The sequence below is a fragment of the Hypanus sabinus genome, chromosome 1 (genome assembly GCF_030144855.1).
Source record: "Hypanus sabinus isolate sHypSab1 chromosome 1, sHypSab1.hap1, whole genome shotgun sequence".
Taxonomy (NCBI): Eukaryota; Metazoa; Chordata; class Chondrichthyes; order Myliobatiformes; family Dasyatidae; genus Hypanus; species Hypanus sabinus.
Window position 1 is genome coordinate 111,418,582 of NC_082706.1, and position 22,835 is coordinate 111,441,416.

At 40.0% G+C, this 22,835-nt stretch overlaps 1 protein-coding gene across 4 annotated transcripts in view; it reads left to right on the forward strand.

Moving 5' to 3' along the window:
* map3k22 (mitogen-activated protein kinase kinase kinase 22) overlaps positions 1-20,665 on the forward strand; it is a 110,757-nt gene extending 90,092 nt beyond the window's left edge. For all 4 annotated transcript variants that reach the window (XM_059974577.1, XM_059974568.1, XM_059974557.1 and 1 more), the window contains 7 exons: positions 2,166-2,258; positions 5,323-5,514; positions 7,019-7,167; positions 8,960-9,091; positions 12,602-12,731; positions 18,806-18,983; positions 19,726-20,665. In XM_059974577.1, the coding sequence (XP_059830560.1) occupies positions 2,166-2,258; positions 5,323-5,514; positions 7,019-7,167; positions 8,960-9,091; positions 12,602-12,731; positions 18,806-18,983; positions 19,726-19,963 (1,112 nt within the window). In that variant the 3' untranslated portion in view covers positions 19,964-20,665. The remainder of the gene's footprint in view (positions 1-2,165; positions 2,259-5,322; positions 5,515-7,018; positions 7,168-8,959; positions 9,092-12,601; positions 12,732-18,805; positions 18,984-19,725) is intronic.
* The last annotated feature ends 2,170 nt before the right edge of the window (positions 20,666-22,835 follow it).

Genomic DNA, 22,835 nt, shown 5'->3' on the forward strand with positions numbered 1-22,835 from the left:
CTGAAATTATACAAGGGATGGCTTTAAAAGCTGCCGTGGCTTTAAAGCAGTATATGCATTCCCTCTGGTGGAAATAGTAAGACAACCAAAGCCAGAGCCCCCTATACAATAAAGAAGTAGAGCTCCAGAGTATATGTTAGGTTGTTAGTATAAATGAGAAGCTGAGTGTAGAAAACTAAGGAACTGAGAAAGGAAATGTGCAAAGAGAGAATATGCAGCTAGACTTCCAGTTAATAAAAAGGGAACGTAAATGTCTTCCACAGGTACGTAAAAAACAGAGTTGGGGAGAGGATATTAGCAGCTAAATTGAATTTGAAATTGATGATTGCAGAGGGCATGACAAGCTATTAAAGGAATATGCATGCATGTCTTCAAGAAAAACCCTGCTGTCTTGGTCAAATAAGAAAGATTCTAGTCATGCTGGACAGGCTCAAAATACAGGAAAGGTAGCAGAAGCACTGACAAAACTTAAAATAGGTAAGTAGGAGGCAATGCACGATTCATTCTAGTTTGTTAAGGGACAAAATATGCAGACAGAGAGAACATAATCTTCTGGTTATATTTAAGGTAGGGTAATAAAGGACAAGTGTTGTAGACGTCACACAGTTATTGGATAAAGGAATTTTTTTTAAAAAAGCAAATAAAAAATCAGTTACTTCAACCTTGAAGGGCTTAGATTAATTAATGGAAACCAACACATATTTTAGGATTGTAATGTTTAACACACTTGAATAGGTCTTTCGTTGAGAGAACACAGGTCGTTATTAAGTAGTAAATGGTGTGTGAGTTTTAGTAAGGCATTTAATAAATACTTAATTATAAATAAAGTCGTATCCATATAGTAAATGGAAGTATGACAGCATACTGTTTTAGCTGTTAAGACATTTGTGACAAATGCTTGCTTCCTGTACGGGAACAAGGTGGAGACTATTGTTACTCAGAAATGAGGGAAGGGTTTAGTGCTTTTCCCGACGTTTCTGTGGATGTAGGTATATAGGGAACATTCAAAATTGTTGAGAGTGCAAAATGTGTAAGTTAGTGAGAGTCGAGAAGGATGATGATATATTTCAGAAGGAAATAAGAGTAACTGGGAAAATGGATGGACATGTGGCAACAGTAATTAGAAACATAGAGAACCTACAGCACAATACAGGCCCTTCGGCCCACAATGCTATGCCGAACATGTACTTATGTTAGAAATAGCCCAGGGTTACCCATAGCCGTCCGTTTTTCTAAGCTCCATGTACCTATCCAGGAGTCTCTTAAAAGATCCTATCATTTCCGACTCCACCACCGTCGCTAGCAGCCCATTCCATGCACTCACCACTCTCTGCATAAAAAACTTACCCCTGACATCCCCTCTATACCTACTTTCAGGCACCTTAAAAGTGTGCCCTCTCATGTTAGCTATTTCAGCCCTTGGAAAAAGCTTTTGACTACCTACACGATCAATGCCTCTCATCATTTTGTACACCTCTATTAGGTCACCTCTCATCCTCTGACACTCCAAGGAGAAAAGGCCAAGTTCTCATAAGACATGCTCCCCAATCCAGGCAACATCCTTGTAAGTCTCCTCTGCACCCTTTCTATAGTTTCTTCATCTTTCCTGTAGTGAGGTGACCAGAACTGAGCACAGTACTCCAAGTGTAGTCTGACCAGGGTCCTATATAGCTGTAACATTACCTTTCAGCTCTTGAGCTCAGACCTATGTTTGATGAAGGCCAGTGCACCATATGCCTTTTTAACCACAGAATCAACCTGCGCAGTAGCTTTGAGTGTCCTATGGACTCAGACCCCAAGATCCCTCTGATCCTCCACACTGCCAAGAGTCTTACCGTTAATACTATATTCTGCCATCATATTTGACTTACCAAACTGAACCACCTCACACTTACTAACCCAGCTCTTCACTTCCTCATCCAGGTTATTTATAAATTGACAAAGAGAAGGGATCCCAGAACAGATCCCCTTGGATCCTATTCCTCCTTACTTTCTCAATAAGCATTGCGTGAGCTACCCATGCAATATTGTTTTCAATTAAATGTTAAGGAATCTTGCATGCCAATATTGTTGGGAAATTTCATTGTCTGGTTCTTCGTGTTAAAATTCAATAATTGTCAAGCTGCCCAATAATTTCTAATTTTAATTTGTTTTTCTTGTTCCAGATCACGCTAAACAATCTTATGAAAGAGCAGGAAAAGGTGGAACATACCCACGGCAGTTTGCATTTTCAAACCACCGCAAAGACTACAGTGATGGTTCGTTAAGAAACAGAATTTTTTGAGATTCTAGATGTTTTTGCATTGATATCAGGATAGTATATAAATTTCTCACTCATGTCCAGATACTAGCGCTAGATAGCTCTGAATTTCTCCTACTAGATTACTTGCCATGGAAGGTATTTGTTTGAGCACAGTAACATAGAATCATCATGAACTACAAAAGTATTTGGTCATGTTATTTGACCATAACACATAAATGATGAAGCTGCAGCTTGTTCCATTTAAAGAGTTCTTAATTTGTTGCATTTATTTATGGTTGATTTTCTGTTGATAGTAGGAAAATGCATGGGGAGAAGAAAAATAAATATCTGGCATATTGTTCAAAAGTACATGGTGATATTTCAGAAGTTCTGAATTAAAAACAAAACTTCTGTTATGGTAAAAAATACAAAATGCTGGCAGAACTCAGGAGGCCAGACAGCATCTATGGGAGGAGGTAGTGATGACGTTTCGGGCCGACACCCTTCATCAGGAGTGAAGTAACATGGGATGGTGGAGAGGGGATAAGAAGTCGGGGGAGGGATGAAGTAGAGAGCTGGGAAGTGATAGGCTGGAGGGAAATGGGCTAGGGGAAGGTGGAGAATTATGGGAAATAAAAGAGAAAGAAAGGTAGGGCTGGGGGGAGAGATTATAGTGAGGGGGGAAAAAGAGAGAGAAAGAGAACCAGTCTGAAATAGATAGGGGTGGGGGGCAGGGTATCAACGGAGGTCAGTGAGTTGGATGTTCATGCAGGCAGGAAGGAGGCTACCTAGGCGGGAGATAAGGTATTGCTCCATGGACCTGCATGTGGCATCATCTTGACGGTAGAGGAAGCCATGGACAGACATGTCAGAGTGGGAGTGGTCTGTGGAATTGAAGTGTGTGGACACAGGGAGATCCCGCCACTGCTGGAGGACTGAGCGCCGGTGTCAAGATGAGGCCACACGTAGGTCCATGGAGCAATACCTTATCTCCCGCCTAGGTAGCCTCCTTCCTGCCTGCATGAACATCCAACTCACTGACCTCTATTGATACCCCTGCCCCCCACTCCTATCTATTTTAGTCTGGTTCTCTTTCTCTCTCTTTTTTCCCCCCTCACTATAATCTCTCCCCCCAGCCCTACCTTTCTTTCTCTTTTATTTCCCATAATTCTCCACCTTCCCCTAGCCCATTTCCCTCCAGCCTATCACTTCCCAGCTCTCTACTTCATCCCTCCCCCAACTTCTTATCCCCCCTCGACCATCCCATGTTACTTCACTCCTGATGAAGGGTTTCGGCCTGAAACGTCGTTGTTACCTCCTCCCATAGATGCTGTCTGGCCTGCTGAGTTCTGCCAGCATTTTTGTGTTTTTTATTTATTTCCAGCATCTGCAGATTCACTAGTGTTGCTTTTGTTATGGTATTGGGTCATTTGGTTATTGCTTAATGGAGTTGCAAGGAGACTAGAATATCATCAACACTAGAAATAACAAATTTCCCTTTGTGTCAGAGTCTAGAAAGTGAGTTTTGGCAGGCTGTCCAAATTTGAACACATCCTGTACCCACCCAGTGATCATATGTGCATTCTTTCCAGTGGGAGTCAACATATAATACTTTGGAATCGGATTTATGTGTTTTTGTTTTCCACCTTTCTGCGAGGAAGGCACTTGCTCACTCTTGTTACTCTTTCTAAGATTGTTTTCACACAAATGTGCAATTAAACCTTAACGCTAAAGTGTATAAGGGTCCATGCACTTGACAAGTGAACAGTTGGATCTGTTCTAACATAATAAAATCTGGACAACACTGTTCCTCTGCCTCCTTTTGTATTTTCCACTACTCAGCATACTTGTTTATATGTAGACCTATTTAATTACCAAGGGATCATTTTCTAATGAAAAATTGTCAGGTAAGTCCAGGTATTTGTGACTCTAAAACAAAGCCTGAGGAGTTTTTTATTCCCCTTTTGGCATTGCATATCGGTAGTATGCTTCATTATTAAAAATACAATCTATTTAGATTAGTGATTAAACAGGAAGTTATAGTTGCATGTTCTACGACTGTACTTAAGCTCATATTCTTGGTTGATGATTCAATGCATTAAGGACAAAGAAAGCTATTGTTAGAAATGCCATCATTTTAACTGTTTATGTGAATGATTCTATGCTGCTACTAGAACAAGAACAAGGAGTATTAAGCCACAAAATTCAGCCTCATATGAAGGTACAGATTTGTTCAAACTTGGTGTCTGGTGAGCACATTTATTTGAAGCACACCTAATGCCTTTAGTAACATGCAAACGTGGCTGATTGTGACATCAATGAGCATGCAATACTAACCTGAAATCAAACCATTTGGAAGTTAGCACTCCAACTAATGATTCATTAAAGTAGGGAACATAGGATGCAAGCGGTGAAAGGCTTTGTGCGATTTTGAGGCTCCTGCTCAGATCGTTTGCTCCCAGATATGGGAACTGTAGTAGAGATTTCTGATGAATTGCAGCACAGCTTACAGAATAAGCCAAAGCATGGCAGTGGAGCAAGAAGAGTAAGAATGCATAATAGCTCCAAAGGGAAGCTTCAGGTTCTTCTATTAATGAGTTCCTCGCCTCCTTGATCCATTTTCAGTGGTTATTGGTTGCAAGCAGTAAGTGAATTTGAGGGCCTCTTGAAGACTTTTCCGGAAGCAAAGGTTGTGGCTGAGTTAACGCATCATCTTATCTATGGTCAGTTTTGGAGGCAGTCATATTTAACTGAATCTTCTCAGCTCTTGAATGCTCTGGGCAGCCCCAGTTTCTCTCATGATAGACTCCACGTATTTGAGTTGCCTTCCACATTTGCCTAGATACAGTAACAGTGCTTCAAAAGCAATTACTCACTGCAGTGCACTGTAGAAATTGTGAGTGTGTGAATGTTTAGAGTCATAGAAAAGCACAGCATGGAAACTGGCCCTTTGGCCCATCTAGTCCATGCTGAACTATTTAAACGGCCGGCTCCCATCAACTTGCACTGCACAATAGCCTCCATAACCCAACAATCCGTGTACCTAAATTCTTGTTTATTTATCTTTTTCTTCCCTTCAGGGAGAAGGACTTTTCCACGAAGCTTCATCCATCAAGAAAATCTTTTCCAACTAGTCCCTTCCATTCGGTCGCATAGTACCAATGGGGACAGCATGGGGATTACTTTGCAGTCTGATGACAACTGGACCATTCGATGGAGCAGTGAAGATAAAAATTGTTTGAAAGTTCATGACAGGCATTTGTCTTCAGCATGTAAGTGAATCCATTGCACTTTTCCCAAGGGGAAACCAGAGCTGAAGTATCATGAGAGTTTTAAAATAGGATTAATATTTTTTTTTAATGGTTTGAATTTCAATGATTACTTTTTAGCAAATTTCAAAGGTGATGATACTCTGTTTTTAGTTTATGCTAGACCTCACAAAGAAAGCATATTTACAATTTTATGATGCTGTTAAATTCTACAAGCATAGGAATGCTTACAATGAAAATATTATTGCAGGACCTCACCAATACACACAAAGTGCACATTGATGGAATAAATCCAGGTTATTTTTAGATTACAGTGAAGAGTACATGGGGCAAAAGTTACTCCAATTGTTAAGTGTAGTATAGTAAATCATAAATTGCTATATAAGCTTTCTAGTGCTGATTTAAATATTGAAATTCTTTTGCAAATTGCAATAGACTAATGTGAAAGAATTATTTCACTATCAGGTTTTAAATTGTGTGGAGTTAGCTACATGTACACATTTATGTCCGGGGGTAAAAGCAATCTTTGATCTATCCTGGACAAATATAGTAGTATGCCTGTGTTTCATAAATCAACTCACTCAGTGAAATACAGATTAAGAAGACAAAAGAGTCATTTTTTAAGCGTAAGTTGATGGAGACCAGCTTTAAATGGTTTACTGTTATAGAATTCCAGGCACATAATTCCTGGTAAGCACACTTCTAAGTATTTTATTTCTGTCTTTTATCACCCTCAACCATCCCACTTACCTGGAGATGTTTTATGGTCTAAGATTGTGTGTTTGATAAACCCTACCCCAAATGGGCCTGATTGCTCTGAGCCTCACCACTTCTTAGTTGTTTGTCCTTTGCCTCATGTTTCTCATTTTCTTTATGCTTTAAACCTTAGACTGGAGGCCTAATCCTCCTTTGCCCACCAAGCCTTTATCCCCAGATTAATTTTGAATACAGACCCTCATCACCCTGAGATCGTTGCTCCCCTTGTGCATTACAGCATCGCACGTTCTGGAGATGCGGTGCTATCTTGTACTTATAGATGGTGAATACTTTCTAGGTTGAAATATTTAGCATAGTCTCATGTGTTATTTAATCCAGCAACCTAGATATAATATCAATTAACACATTGATCTGCATTGGTATGATATTTTGTATAATTTAAGATATAAACAAGTAAATCTGGGGCTTTCTGACAGCAGTGAGCTAGTGTACTTTTCCCTTTGTGTAGTTTACAATGATATCATCTTTAATTGTGAAGAATAACTGGATTTATTTTTAAGCAAAACTCGTTTTCTGCAAACACTAATATTGCTGTAAAAGATACTAAAAAGCATTAGTTCTGTTCCTGGATATAGGGAAGTTACAAATTTATTAATGATGGTTAACATTTTAAAAGAGCTGGTCTAATTAAAGCACAATAGCCTTCCTCTTAAGTCATCATTTGAAAGTTAATCAAAAATAGAAATAGGAAAGATTACAACTGAAGCTCTTTTGAACTTAATTCCAACAGCACCGAGAGCTCCCATCAACTGGATACTAGGAAAATTTCTTGGACGGGGAGCATTTGGAGAAGTTTACCTGTGCTACGATGCTGACACGGGTAGAGAACTAGCAGTCAAGCAAGTGGCTTTTGACGCAGATTGCCAAGAAACAAGCAAGGTCGGTGATTGAGTCAACTTGCTCGTGTGTCGTGTGATCTAGATCTCACCACAGACCACATCATGCCCTCCTTTCCCCTCTCCTTTCCATTTTCTGCAGGAATCACTCTCTCCATAACTCCCAGATTCACCCATCTCTCCCTCCCCAATCCCTCTCACCTATAACCATAGAAAGTGCGACACCTACCCCCTCATCACAATCCAGGACTTGCAACAGCCCATCCAGATGAGACAATTTTCATGTGCAGATACCCTGAACATTATTTATTGTTTCTATTGTAGTCTCTTTTATATCTGATATCTTTATATCCAAGTATCTTTGCTTCATCCACTATGCCCTTCTGTATCTCCTCGTTGTCGGTCATTTTAATTTTCTTTCCTGTTCCATACGGACATGTCTGTCCACAGCTTTCTGTGCTGCCATTTTGAGGCTCAACAGAGAAAAGAGAAACAGCATTCTCTGCTTGCAACCTGGCAGTATGGACACTGAATTTTTCTTCCTTTAGTAACTGTTCTCCTTCTGTCTTTTTTTCTATTTTTCTCTCTTCTTAATCTACCTGCTGTAGCTGCTGTACTTTATTCTATTATCGTTTTACCTTGTTCGGCCTCAGTGCCCTGTGTAATGATTTGATCTGTACGGACAACTTGCAAGGCAAACTTTTCACTGCATTTTGGTACTGGTGACTATAATAAACCAAATCCAGCTTCAGTACGAAAAGTGAGGGAAGAGGTGGTGCATGGCTCAGAAGGAGGTAGCTGGATCCACTTGATGAAGGAGGGGAGAGCGGAAGTAGCATCAGAAGCTGGGAGATGATACATGGAAGCGATAAAGGGCCGAAGGTGATGGAGTCTGATAGGGAAGAAAGGAGTAAAGTGAGGGAGGTGAGGTGGGGAACTGGTTCAAGAGGTGTGTGAGTGATGGGCAGATGGAGAGGATGGAGGAGGGAAGGAGACATGGTGAGGGGGGCAAGTAGATTAAGAAGAGAGAAAAATAGAAAAAAAGACAGAAGGAGAACAGTTGAGTTCTACTAGTGTTTTGAACATTGATTTAGGTTCTTCTTGGGCGTTGCTGGTATTAAGCAAGAATCTGGGGCAATCACGGAACGTATTTGCACTTATTCCAGGAAATAATGACTGTATGTATGATTAGTAAATTTTAAGAGAATTTTGTTCATAGATTCTCAATCTACTACTTTTTAAAGTTTTTTTAATTCAGTTTGTGTAAGGTCTCTAACTTTAAAAATTGAAAAGTTTGTTTTTGACTAATCAGTAAAGAAAAGAGAGATGAGCTAGTATATTTAGAAGATAGGAGTATATTCACCATTTCAATGTGAAAACACATTGTAAGGGATACCTTTCCAATGTCCTTGTACAAGTTATTCTTTGGAATGGGTATGAGCAATTTGTTCCTTCATTTCCTGATGATCCTTTCAGAAAGAAGTGGGTTGCAGAATTAATATTAATATGACAAGTATTTTAAAGTTCAGGGTCACATGTGGACTCGAGGGAGGATTTCCACAAAAATAAATTACCTAATCAGTGCATGATTTCCACAGCCATCTCTCCATTTCATGTAGTAACGACAAACTAAGCTGATTCAAAATTAGATTACCTTTATATGGTCAAATGCACATGACATACTGAGAGGAATTTTAACTGGTAACCTCAAATTGAATAATAAATTGTGTGCAAATGGAAGGTGGTGGGGAATATTAATGCAATAGTACATATTGTTAATTTAAATGAAGAGAAGCCTGCTGCTTGACAGTTGGTTACTTTTCTTATTGTTGCAGGAAGTCAACGCTTTGGAATGTGAAATTCAGTTATTAAAGAATCTTCGCCATGATAGGATAGTGCAGTATTATGGGTCGCTCCGGGATTCAATGGAAAGAAAGTTGTCGATCTTTGTAGAATATATGCCAGGTGTAAGTATTGACTACTTGCTATTAGTTACTCTGTTTTTGTATGGCAGCATGTGTCTTAAACAATTCCTTTCCCCGCTTTTTTAGCAGGTCCCAGTACATTCTAAGACTTTATTGATGTACATTGGGAGCCTTCTCAAACAAGCTTCCATTGGTTTTAATCATACACTGTGCAGTTGATTTAAAAGAAAGCCCCATAAGTCACAGTGGCAATGTGCTGCAGACACCTAACAAATCCTCACGTGTTCATGTTTTGGGTGAAGGCATGAAAAACATCAGTCACTAAATGTTTGTGTGGAGGGAAAATATCCCAAAGAAGGTGCATTCCTTTAAATGAAAGAAATGGCCAGCAGGGTATATAATAATTTTAGAGACTGCATCATAATTATCATAATCATCGATCCTGATGATGTTAGACAAGGAGCAATCCTGGTCGATTATGTACACCTCTCCTTCCTTAGCCACATCTACTTCAATTGATATCAGCAGATAAATGCTAGATGATCCTTTGCCCTTCCTGTTGTCTGTACTTCCGTCCTAAAATGTGCAATGTATTTAAGTTAGATGAGGCTTTTTTCCCCAAAGTTCAAAGTACATTTATTATTAAAGTATGTATACTGTATACAACCTTGAGATTCATCTCCTTACAGGCAACCACAAAACAAAGAAACCCAATAGAACTCATTTTTTAAAAAAAAGGTCATCAAAAAATCCACTGTGCAGAAAAAAACAAATCATGCAATCTAAAGCAAATAACACTCAGAACTGAAGTTCACAAAAGTTCAAGAAGTTCTGTTCTGTCTTCTAAAGTCTGATTATCTGGTTGAATTGGATAACAGCTGTCAATGTTGCCATTTAACCATACGCCATACAAAATGTTAGTCAACATTCCCATTCTTGTGTAATGGAATATAGGGTACAAGCAATTAGATGAGAACAAATTCAAAGTATTGTTTTATGTTCTCCTTCACATATTAAACAGTTCATGAGGACAAAGACTGAAGGCACGAAATAGAACACGGGATTCTGTAGTTGCTGAAATTCTTGAGCAACACATAGGAAGTGCTGCAGCAACTCAGCAAGTCAGGTGACATCTATGGAAGGGAATAAACGATCAATGTTCTGAAGCGAGGTTCCCCCCCCCCCCCATATTCCACCCCATAGATGTGCCTATTGTGCTGAGTTCCTCCAGTATTCAATATGAATTAATCAAGGCTCAAAGTAGCAAGTGTTGACTTGCCATAGAATGTACTGAATGTCATTTGCTATGAAACTAGAACCAAGCAAACAATGAGCAACAAAGTGGGGAAATGAATACAATTAACTTTCACTACGGCTTGTGTTTTAAAGGACCTATTATAAATGTTGCGGCAAATAGCAACCAGGAAATTCTGTTGTGTCCTCAAGATTGTTTTTTTTTGCTTATAATGCCCTTATAAGAATGCTGAACCCCCTAGAGCAGGGGGTTCCAAGACTATTAGAAGCAGAATAAGGTTTAATATCACTGGCATATGTTGTGAAATTCATTTTGTCACAGCAGCACATTGCAATATGTAATAAAAAGCTATAAATTATATTAAGAAGAATATATAAAAGCTAAATACATAGTCAAAAAGGGAGGGAAAAATTAGTGAGGTAGTGTTCATGGGTTCATTGCCCATTCAGAATCAGATGGCAGAGGGGAAGATGCTGTTCTGAAATGATAAGTGTGTGTCAGGCTCCTGTACCACCTCCTTGATGGTAGCAAAGACGATGGCATATCCTGGGGGATGTGTGTCCTTGATGTTGGATGCACCTTTTTGAGGCATTGCCTCAATGCTGGGGAGGCTAGTGTACATGATGGAACTGACTGAGTTTACAGCTTTCTGCATATTTTTTCAATCCTATGCAGTGGCCTCTCCGTACCATACAGTGATGAATGCTCTCCATGGTACACATATAGAAACTTGAGAAAGACTTTGCTGACATACCAAGTCTGCCCAATCTCCTAATGAAATATAGGCACTGCCATGCCTTCTGTGTAATTGCATCAGTGTGTTGGGTCCACGATAGATCTTCAGAGATATGACACCCAGGAACTTGTAGCTGCTCACCCTTCCCACTTCTGATCCCTCGATGGTGACAGGGTTTGTGTTTCCTCAACATTGAGTAGAAGATTGCCGCTGCAACACCGCTCGACCAGCTGACCTCTTTTGCTCCTGTTCGCCTCCTCGTCATCACCTGAAATTCTGCCAACAGTTGGCAAATTTATAAATGGCGCTTGAGCTGTGCCTAACCACCCAGTTGTAGCTATAGACAAAGTAAAGCAGTGAGCTGAGCCCACATCCTTGAGGCGCACTCGTGTTGATTGTCAGCGAGAAAAAGATATTATTTCCGATCTGCAAATACTGTGGTCTCCTGGTGAGAAAGTCAAGGATCCAGTTGCAGATGAAGGTACAGAGGCCTGGGTCTTAGAGCTTGTAATTAGAACAGAGGGTATGATTGTGCTGAATGCTGAGCCGTAATCAATTAACAGCAGCCTGACATAGGTATTGCTATCGATGAGGTGATCCAAGGCCAAGTAGAGGGCCAATGAGATAGCATTCACTGTAGACCTATTATGGCACTAGGAAATATGCAGTGGGTCCAGGTCCTCGCTTAGACAGGAGCTGATTCTGGCCATGACCAACCTGTCAAAGCACTTCATCACCGTATGTGTGAATGCAACTGGCAGCTGACCCTGCTCCTCTTGGCCACTGTATTATTGTTACTCTTTTGAAGCAGATGGGAACCTCCAGCTGCAAGAGTGAGAGTTTGAAACCCTCCTTGAACACTGCCACCACCTGATTGGCACAGGTTTTTGGTGCTCTACCAGGTACATCATCTGGGCCTGGCACCTTGTGAGGGTTCACCCTCATGAAAGATGTTCTGACATCAGCCTCTGAGACAGCCATCACAGGGTCATCAGGTGCTGCAGGGATTTGCAGAGGTGTAGTTTTATTCTCCCTTTCAAAACATGTAAAAGCTGTTGAGCTCGTCTGGGAGTGAAGCATTGCAGACGTTCATGATGTAGGAAGCAACGGCCTGCAAACCCTGCCAGAGCTGACGTGCACCTGATTCCATCTCTAGCTTCAAACGAACCAATAACTAACCTGTATATTGCAGGTTATCTTTTAGTAGCCTCGAAGTAATATTGGATTCTCTGGATGGACTGTGAGTTTTCTCAAGCTCATCATTATTGTGTTTGCAATACACAACTGAAAAAAAAGATCCAGACTGTTTGAATTGCAGGTGAGCAGTTCAATAGCAGTTGCTGCAGCCTTTTCCTTCTCAACTGTTCATCTTTGATTCGGTTTAGTTGATGATGTTATGTTGTCTGAGGTTCAGTTTGAAGATGCAGAAGTCATTGGAGGGAGGAAGGTGATGGAGAATCCTTTTCTTCTTTTCTATGGCTTAGAATATCTTGCATTATTTTAAACATGAGGTAATGCACTGACTTATTGTGGCTTCAGTTGTTAATTTTGATTCATTCAGGGCTCTGTCAAGGACCAATTAAAAGCTTATGGAGCTCTCACTGAGAACGTCACTCGAAAGTACACCAAACAGATACTAGAAGGGGTTTCCTACCTGCACAGCAATATGATTGTACACAGAGATATTAAAGGTATGATGTAACTGTTTTTTTCCCCATACCTTAGGTGTTTTACATTAGTAACTAGTGACTAATAAATCTGTGGTTATCCTTGCCTTGGAGAATATAAAGGTTGATGTTTGTCATTTCAGACAAGGAATATGTCTCTACTACTTCTGGACAATTAATTGCATCTTTGTCCCACTGGGTACAACTGCTAACTACAGAATATTAGTGGTGCAGAGGCTGCTTCACTGAGATGAATTGAAATTCTGAAGTACAGGCATTAAGCTGATTTCACATGTAAAAACTTATTACCAGTTGAGGGAAGAGGCGAGGTAAAGGTGCCCATTTGAAGCCATAAGATACAGGAGCTGAATTAGGCCATTAGGCCCATTGAGCCTGTTACACCATTCCATCTTGGCTGATTTATTATCCCTCACAACCCTATTCTGTTGCCTTCTCCCCTTAACCTTTGACACCCTGTCTAATCAACAACCCATCAATATCCAGTTTAAATATACTCAATGGCTTACTGCCATCTATGACAATGAACTCCACAGATTCACCACCCTCTAGCTAACAAAGCTCCACCTTATCTCTGTTCTAAATGGACACCCCTCTATTTTGAGGCTGTACCCTCTTGTCCTGTACTCTCCCACTATTAGAAACATCCTCTGCACATCCACTCTGTTTAGGCCTTTCAGTAATCCATCCAATCTCCCAGTCAGAGCTAATGGAACCCATGGCACCATTCAATGAAGAGCAAAAACTCCATCCAATCTCCCAGTCAGAGCTAATGGAACCCATGGCACCATTCAATGAAGAGCAAAAACTCTGATGTAGATTACCTGACCGTTATCACATTGCTCTCTTTGTGGTGTTAGTGTGCTTGATATAGCAGCTGTCTTTCATATTATTGTATGCATTAGTGTTAAGGTTTGGGTTGTGTAGTTTTAGGGTGACTATAGTCCAAATGTATTTATTTGCTGCAGAGAATGTAGGAATATTCTGAGTAAAATACAAATGACTTACAAGTGAGTCCAAATGAAGGATCTTCGGCCTGAAATGTTAACTCTTATTTTTTCACAGATGCGGCTTGACTTGCTGAGTATTTTCAGCATACTCTGGGTTTACTTTAGTCATTCTTTAGTTTTCAGTTCATTGTTATCATTTGAATATTTTTGGGCCGACGATTTTTCACTTGAATCTAAATTGCCTTTACTAAGTGTCTCGCAGTCTGTCTTTCAACTGTTGTGATTATTTGTTACTTCTACTTTCTACAGGCTTTATGTAACTTCATCATGTTAACATGTTCCATCCACTGTCTTCAGATCTGCAGTTTCACTTTGCAGATTTGATCTGCAAAACATTTACTTGGGTTTCACTGAATAAAAACAATGTGATAAGATCAAAAGGATCCCTGAGTCAGCCTCATGGATTGCATTGCATGTTTGTGCTAATTATGGCAATGCTCGACTCCTCCTTTAGGCAAACAGTGTTTTAAAGTTAGACTTGGCATAACTTCAATCAGTGAAGTTGTTTGCCTCTTTTTATGTTAATCTTTGGAGACTCATTCACCATTAGCAAAACTGGATTTGCTCCACATCCCAAGCTGACTTTGAGTAGATGGTGATGGTCCTTCCCTTTGAACTGTCTATTTAGTGAACATGGCAGACTGCTCGACACTCCATTGAGCAGCAAAGAATCAAAGCAACACACACAAAAGGTTGGAAGAGCTCAGTGGATCAGGGAGTGTCTATGAAAAAAAGTTGATGATTGAGGCCGAGACCCTTCATCAGGACTGGAAAGAAAAGGGGAAGGAGTCAGGCTGAGAAGGTGGGGGGAGGGGAGGAAGAAGTACAAAGGGGTAGGTGATAGGTGAAACCGGGAGAGGGCTGGGAGGTTGATTATTGAAAGAGATAAAAGGCTGGAGAAGGGGATTGTGATAGGAGAGGACAGAAGAGCATGGAAGAATGGGAAGGGGGAGGAGCACCAGAGAGAGGTCATGGGTAGATAAGAAGAGAAGGTGTGAGCAGGAAACAAGGATAGGGAATGGGGAAGGAGCGGACAGGGAGGCAATTGCCAAAAGTTCAAGAAATCAAATCTGTCTTCAAACACTATTTAACATGGACAAATGATGTCATATAAACCAACAGCAGGTTGAATTCTTTTACTCCCTCCTATTTCCCCAAAAGAGGGTGCCCTTCAGCATAAGCAAACTCAAGTGTCCAGCATTTATTCATTTTAAACTTTCACAAGTTGGTTTGCATACATACCCGAAAGTACGTCATTATTAAACAGAAATAACCTCCATCATATCAATTTGATAAATAAAGAAGTGTCATTCTGCTGTATGCTTTGTTTTGTGCCTTGCATTGTGAAGTAACTTGCTTCTACATCTCCTTTTAATCAGGACACACTAGCTTAAAATGTTGCAGTGCATACATTAGAACAAGCCTGTGCCAAACACTCCTTCATTTCCTGCCCATTTCAATAGTGTCCCACCCTCATTATAAGGTGACATCGCCCTTGCTGTGAGCTTCTTGATAGCACAAAATTGGATCAAGCTGTAAGGAAATAATTCTGCTTTTCCATGCTACAGGAAGGGCTGGGAAAAAGAAGTGGGAAAATAATTCTTGGTCTAAAGCAATGATCCAGGCTTCAGCCTTTAAAATTTTTAAGAGCTTAGCAGTTTACAATTCCTTTTTATTTATTATTTTTGGCATGGTAACCAAGAGGAACAAAGAGGGATGGTGACAGGGCCTTATGGGGAGGGACAATGTTGGGGATGGATGAATACAGAACATGGAAGTGGAAAAGAGGCTGAGAAAATATAGCTAAATATAGATCATTATTGGTTAAATAGGTAATTGTGATGTTCATCTGATGAGGTCATAAGGCAGCATGCAAGCGCAACTTCCGCCACCTCCAACGGGATCCCACTACCAAGCACATCTTTCCCTCCCCTCCCTTTCTGCTTTCTGCAGGGATCGCTCTCTACGCGACTCCCTTGTCCACTCGACCCCCTCCCCCCCATCCCTTCCCACCGATCTCCCTCCTGGCACTTATCCTTGTAAGCGGAACAAGTGCTACACCTGCCCTTATACTTCCTCCCTTACCACCATTCAGGGCCCCAGACAGTCCTTCCAGGTGAGGCGTCACTTCACCTGTGAGTCGGCTGGTGTGGTATACTGCGTCCAGTGCTCCGGGTGCGGCTTTTTATATATTGGTGAGACCCGACGCAGACTGGGACTCCACTTTGCTGAACACCTACGCTCTGTCCGTCTATCCATGGCCTCCTCTACTGTCAAGATGAGGCCACACTCAGGTTGGAGGAACAACACCTTATATACTGGCTGGGTAGCCTCCAACCTGATGGCATGAACATTGACTTCTCTAACTTCTATTAATGCCCCTCCTCCCCTTCTTACCCCTCCCTGATATATTTAGTTTTCCCCTCCTCCTTTTTCTTTCTCTCTGCCCATCACTCTGCCTGTTCTCCATCTCCCTCTGGTGCTCCCCTTCCCCTTTCTTTCTCCCTAGGCCTCCTGTCCCACGATCCTTTCCCTTCTCCAGCTCTGTATCCCTTTTGCCAATCACCTTTCCGGCTCTCAGCTTCACCCCACCTTCTCTGTTCTTCTATCATTTTGCATTTCCCCCTCCCCCTCCTACTTTCAAATCTCTTACTATCTTTCCTTTCAGTTAGTCCTGACGAAGGGTCTCAGCCCGAAATGTCAGCAGTGTCTCTCCCTATAGATGCTGCCTGGCCTGCTGTGTTCCACCAGCATTGTTTGAATTTCCAGCATCTGCAGATTTCCTCATGAAGCATATATTTTGCTGATTTGGGAAGGGTAAACTACAGTTCAAACTCAATGTAGAACAAGTTGGGGCAATTTCAACATCCTCATTCCATCCAGGCAGCTTATCTACATTATATTTTCCTCACTTTATCGGTGAAACTTACACTTACTAACCTAATTTGCACTTAGCTATATTTACAAAAGATAATGCCAAGCAGTCACTTATTGTGAGATACGAGCCCACGATGTGCTTATTGTCAAGAACTAATCTGGGATAGTGAAGTATATGTCCTGAATGCTTGTTTCTGGTAACAATTCATTCAGTTTCAGGAACAACTTAATTTGCATGAAGCAGCAGTGACCATTTTAGGATCATCTTGCTGCATTCCCATAACTCAGTTCCGGTCTTCCCGATGTGTGTAAGCTTTATGTCCTATATCTCATTTTTTTTCCCAACACTATAAAATTGATGGCCTATTCCGTCCAGAACTGAACGGAAATTCGAAACGTGGATCTTATTTACTACCAGAGTAACTCAATGTAAAGCTTTGCTAGAGCTTGTGTTCCATACTTTAATTATATCTATGCTCAGTTATGTAAAAATTATTCTTACTACACCTATGTTTAACATCATCCATCTCAACATCAGAATGTGCCCAACATTTGTCAGACAAAATTGATTTAGTTTTCACTAACTTTCTTTCCTACCACTGATCTAAGGATCACCAGCTCATAATGTCCTACAATTGCTCTTCTTTAAGTACAGGAACAACAATGGCTATTGTACAGTCCCCTGAGACCTCGCCTATGTCTAACAATATTTAACAATTGTAGCTATTTTGTGTGTGAACATAAGTACAGTACCGTAGTGTTTAGCACAATGCTTTATAGTACCAGTGACCCAGGTTCAATTCCCGCCACTGACTGTAAGGAATTTGTACGTTCTCCCCATGACTACATGGGTTTCCTCCAGGTGCTCCGGTTTCCTCCCTTCCTTCTTGGTAGATTAATTGGTCACTGTAAATGTTCCTGTGATTAGGCTAGTATTCAATTAGGGATGGGGGCTCAAAGGGCCAGAAGAGCCTATTCCACCCTTTATATAAATAATAATAATGATCTCTGTCAAGGACCAAAAAACCTTCTCCTTGCTACATGCAGTAATCTTAGATAGAGTTTAATGGTCAACTTGTAAGAAATAAAATTCTACAAATTTGTTAAAAAAAAGAATAATGTCAATGAAGGTAAAGAATAATGTTAATTCCTTACAGCTAGGAATGATGGAGCACATAAACTTGTGTCAGTTGTGTCAGTTTTCATAGAAGACACAAGTACCTTCGCATAACAACTAGAGAGTGAAGACAGCAGTAAAAAAGCAGAATTAATGTGTGTTCTCTCTTCCCCAATGCTGATGAAGGGTCTCAGACTGAACATTCTGCACAGATGTTGTTTGACCTGCTGATTGTTTCCTCCATTTTCTGTTTTTATTCCATAAACCCCTGCATAAAAATTCATACGTGGATCTTGCTGATACTTTGTCAGTGTTGAAAAAGGCCAATATCATTGATTTGTATTTATTTATATTTGCATTTACACAGTTTGCTGTCCATTGATCCTGTTTTTCAATTACTTTCTATAGATTTGCTAAGTATGCCCCCAAAAAAAGAATTCCAAGTTTGTATATGGTGACATATATGTACTTTGATATTAAATTTTACTTTGAACTTTGAATTTTATGAACTTTGAATAATACGTGTTAACTAATTTCCAGCTTGAATGCTTGAATTTCATGCCATCCAGGACAAAGCAGTCCTGTGGAACAGTACCACTCCCAGCATCTGAAGCACACATCCAATCCACGATTGTTGTGTTTTCTCTAATAGTCCCAGCTGCAGCAGTTCACCAGGTTTTGTTCAGTAGCACCTTTTCGGGGCCCAAATTCCATCCTTGAAAGGACAAGAATAGTGTGTATGAAGACAATTGTCATTTTAAAATTCTACTCCAGATCATGTGACAAGCCATTGTAAATTCAAAATTGTGGAATTCCTTACATACCAGCACTGTTGGAAGTACTTAGACTGGAGCAGTTCAAGAACAAAGCCCAATACATGTGTCTCATGTACACCTGGGGTCTATGTCTCAAATGTGTTCACATGTACTGAGAACAGACTTTCTGAAAGCAGACAACAGTTCCTGGTGTACTTATGTACAATCTTCTTTGAGTAAAGTAATTATCAAATGCTACAGCTGTAATTTTTCAAGTACACTTCGAAACAATTCACGAATGCTGTCATTTTTTCATTGCAGGTGCCAACATATTGAGAGACTCTGTAGGGAACATCAAACTGGGTGACTTTGGGGCCAGCAAGCGTTTGCAGACTATTTGTATGTCAGGGACAGGGATCAAATCAGTAACAGGAACACCCTACTGGATGAGCCCTGAAGTTATTAGTGGAGAAGGATATGGCAGGAAAGCAGATGTTTGGTAAGCATTATGTTGAGAACAATGTAAAAACATGTTATTATGGATTATGTTTCATTGTTAAAACATTTCTTGGACTTATAAAAATAACATCACTGATGATCCGGTGAATACAGTACAGTGAGGAGTGGAACATGAAGGGACTCCACTTTATAAATGAAGCAATTAGGGACAATAAAAGCTAAGTAGAAATTAGCAAAGCACGAGTTTAGAAGAAACATTGGGACATACCTTTTACGCAAATGAAGTGATGGAAATCTCTGTCTTTTCTGTTTTGAGCAGAAAAGTTTCAAGATGAATTTATTAGAGTTGGTCAAAATGACACCGAGGGGTAATCTTTTATATTTGACATAGAGCCAGTACCAGATTTAACGTGACTGATAAAGTAACTAGAGGGGAGATGTAGAGAAAATTTATATGGAATGAGTCATTATTTCAGTTGTTCCACATGTAAAGATGGCACAAGCAGCTTCTGTAGTAATTTCCTAAATGGAATTGGATAAAAGAAAGAATTGCAGGACCATGAAGAATATGTTGGTGCTTGGTGCTAAGTAATAGGACTCTAGGAAAGAGAGAAATCCACCTGGAATAGCCTGTTATTTTGTAATTTACTGTAAGAGAAAAAACTATTGTGAAGCCTAACACTTGCTACACAAGAATAGTTAATAACTGTACTGATACTGCTGTTGTATTTTGATATTGTTTATGTGAGTCTTTAAAATTGTTGTCTTTCCAATTTATTAAGGAGTGTCGGGTGCACCATTGTAGAAATGCTGACCGAGAAGCCCCCGTGGGCAGAGTTTGAAGCCATGGCAGCCATCTTCAAAATTGCCACTCAGCCAACTAAACCCCAGCTTCCAGACAGTGTCTCAAACTCATGCCGTGGATTCCTGAAGCAGATATTTGTAGAGGAGAAACGGAGACCATCAGCAGATGAGCTTCTGAGGCATGCCTTCATTCAGTATAATCCACTGTTTGTTTGAACAGTATAATGTTGGACTTTGAAATTGGTATTGACTCTTTTTCAAAAAAACAACTCTTTCAAAAAAGATAATTTTTAGCATTGTACATATTATTTGTAAGCAAAAAAAGCACAAAGCTTAACAACAGTCCAATGTATTTGCATATTTTGTTTTTCCCTCCTACAACAGTCCCTCATCTCTGCTAGTGCTCTGGTGTAAATGAGGAATGACGTGAATTTTCAATGCAGACGGAAAAGTAGGAAAATCTGTAAAATTCTCAGATTTTGTATTTGCACATTTTCCCAAGATTTTTCCAGAATAAGCCCATCTCATCTTCGTGGAATATAAAAAGCAAATGCACATTGTCAAATGAAGTCACCATGTGACTGACAGATTATATTTTGTATAGGAAAGGTTAGTGCCAAAATGCCCTGGACTCATCTTCCATTCCATGTTTTCATATATCTGTGAATAAAAGAAAAATAGTTCAGACCTTTGACATACACGCAGCATAGTTAATTGATTCAACAAAAGTTGTTAGGCTCTTAATACTGAAATGCTCTAATTCTGAGCCTTTCTTTATTCATTTTTCTACTCTACTGTTGACTTGTATATATTATTGACTTTTAAATATAACTGTTTATTTGAGAGCTATTTTGTATAAAAACATGTAATCCTCCTTTCACTTGATGGAAATAAAGGATCATTGAATTGAACTGGTAATTTATATCAATATATTTGAATGTGTTCATGTCTGAGACAAGTAAGCAGAAAAACTGTAGAAGTCTGACCATAATCTTCCAAATCTCTTTGAATTATGGGGTTCTGCCAGAGAACTGGAAGATTCAGATGTTACACCTATTTTATACAAAGAAAATGGTGGTGGGATAAGCTCAACATTTATAGATGAATGTAACTGGAGAAACCATAAGAGTTTTTGGGATGAGGAATTTGGTCCTGTCTGTAAATAGAATAGCATTGTGCTAGGAAAAGATATTCCTTGTCTCTCAACACAAGAGGTTCTGCAGATGCTGGTAATCCAGAGTAAGACACACAAAATGTCGGAGGAACTCGGTAGCCCAGGCAGCATCTGGGGAGAGGATTAAAGAGTTGACATTTCCTTAGGGGGAAAAGAAGCCAGAATAAGAAAGGGCTGGAAAGAGGAGTACAAGCTGAAAGGTGTTAGGTGAAACCTAGTGGGTAGGGTGGGAGGATGAAGTTTAAAACATGGAGGTGACAGATGGAAAAAGTGAACGGTTGAAGGAGGAGGAGGAGGAATCTGATAGAGGAGTGTGGACCATGGAAGAAAGGGAAGGTGGAGGGATACTGGGGGGGGAAATAGGCAGGTTAGGAGAAGAGAATCTGTAAAAGGGAAGCTAGAATGGGGAGTGAAAGTGGGGGGGGGGAGAAATTAGTGGAAGTTGGAGAAATTGATGTTAAAGCCATCAGGTTGTAAGCTACCCAAACAGAATATTATGTATTGCTCCTCAAACCTGAGAGTGGCTTCACAGTGGCAGTAGAGGGGGACCATGGCCGACATATTGGAATGGGGATGCCTGTTGAAAACTTTATACACAGAAATGGTGACATTTGTAATCTTTTCCATGTGTAAATTTGGAAGTTGCAAGTGCCATCATGAACGTGTGCACTATTTGAGCTTTAGCTAGGTCATTGTCATTACAGCCCACCTCTCTAAGTATTTGAGTATTTGGGGTACATGAGGTGAATGCTTTTACATAAGTGGCAAGACAGATAATGCAACAGATACCTTACTTCTTCAAAGATGCCTTCAGAATTATACTGGACATCCATCAAGAAGAGCAGAATCTTTGGATCCCTTCCCCCAAAATATAGAAAGATTTGCCTGAATAATTAAACAAAATATATCTCAGTTTTGTAACTTAGCTAAACTCCATTGCTCTTTTAAAAAAAACCACTCCTCAATGTGATGCCTTTAATCACTTCAGGTATCAGAAAAGCTGAACTACTTCCATCTGTTCAGAGAAGCTATCCATGCCTGTGGCACTGAGTCCGAGATCTATCAAACGTATTAGACAGAGGGTTAAATGGCCAGACCCAAAGTTGCTGAAATGTGAATTATTAAACATTAAACATTGATGGCAAGATGTAGGAGAGGAATTCAATTGCAAAACATGTTTTTAACCTGTTAAATAATTGATTTCTACTGTAAAACACACATAATGAATAATGAGAAATTTAATCAGCTCATACTGTGCACAAGATGTCTTTATGCGCACATAGAACTTAAGAGTTATCAATCTGTGCGCTCTGTTCATTTGTCAGTTTTGCTATGAGTTTAATCATGAAATGTAATGTGCTGTAATTTACATTCTCTGTAGATCATGCACAAAAACATCAAGTTCATAGGAGCTTCATGGTAAGTTCTGGAAGATTTTGGCCAATTGGTCCTATTGCCCAGAGTCTTCCAGGAGATGCACTCCAACCTGCTGTTTCACTGAAAGCAATGAATCCAGTGATTTTATTAAAACTGAAATGGACAGAGTAAGCAGAATATTTATTTTGGATTTCCAGCATTGCAATAATTTTTGCATGCAGACACTTAACATGAAGGCACAAAAACTCACGTCTCCTGTGGGCAAAATGTACAGGCACAAAGTTCAGAGACATCTTCCTACTTCAGCAGAAGGAAACAGGCCCAAAACCTTGTAACAGAGATATGTCTAAGGGTTTAACAAGTGATACAAATCATTCCTATGAAAAGACATTGGTGCAAGTTAAATTAATGTAGTAGTAACTCAGGATGAGACAAGATATCTGAATCACAATCTCACCTCACCAGCTGTAGGATTGTAGAATTTTTTAAAAAAGTTCACTAAAGCACCCATCTGGAGGAAAATGCCATTTCTACCTG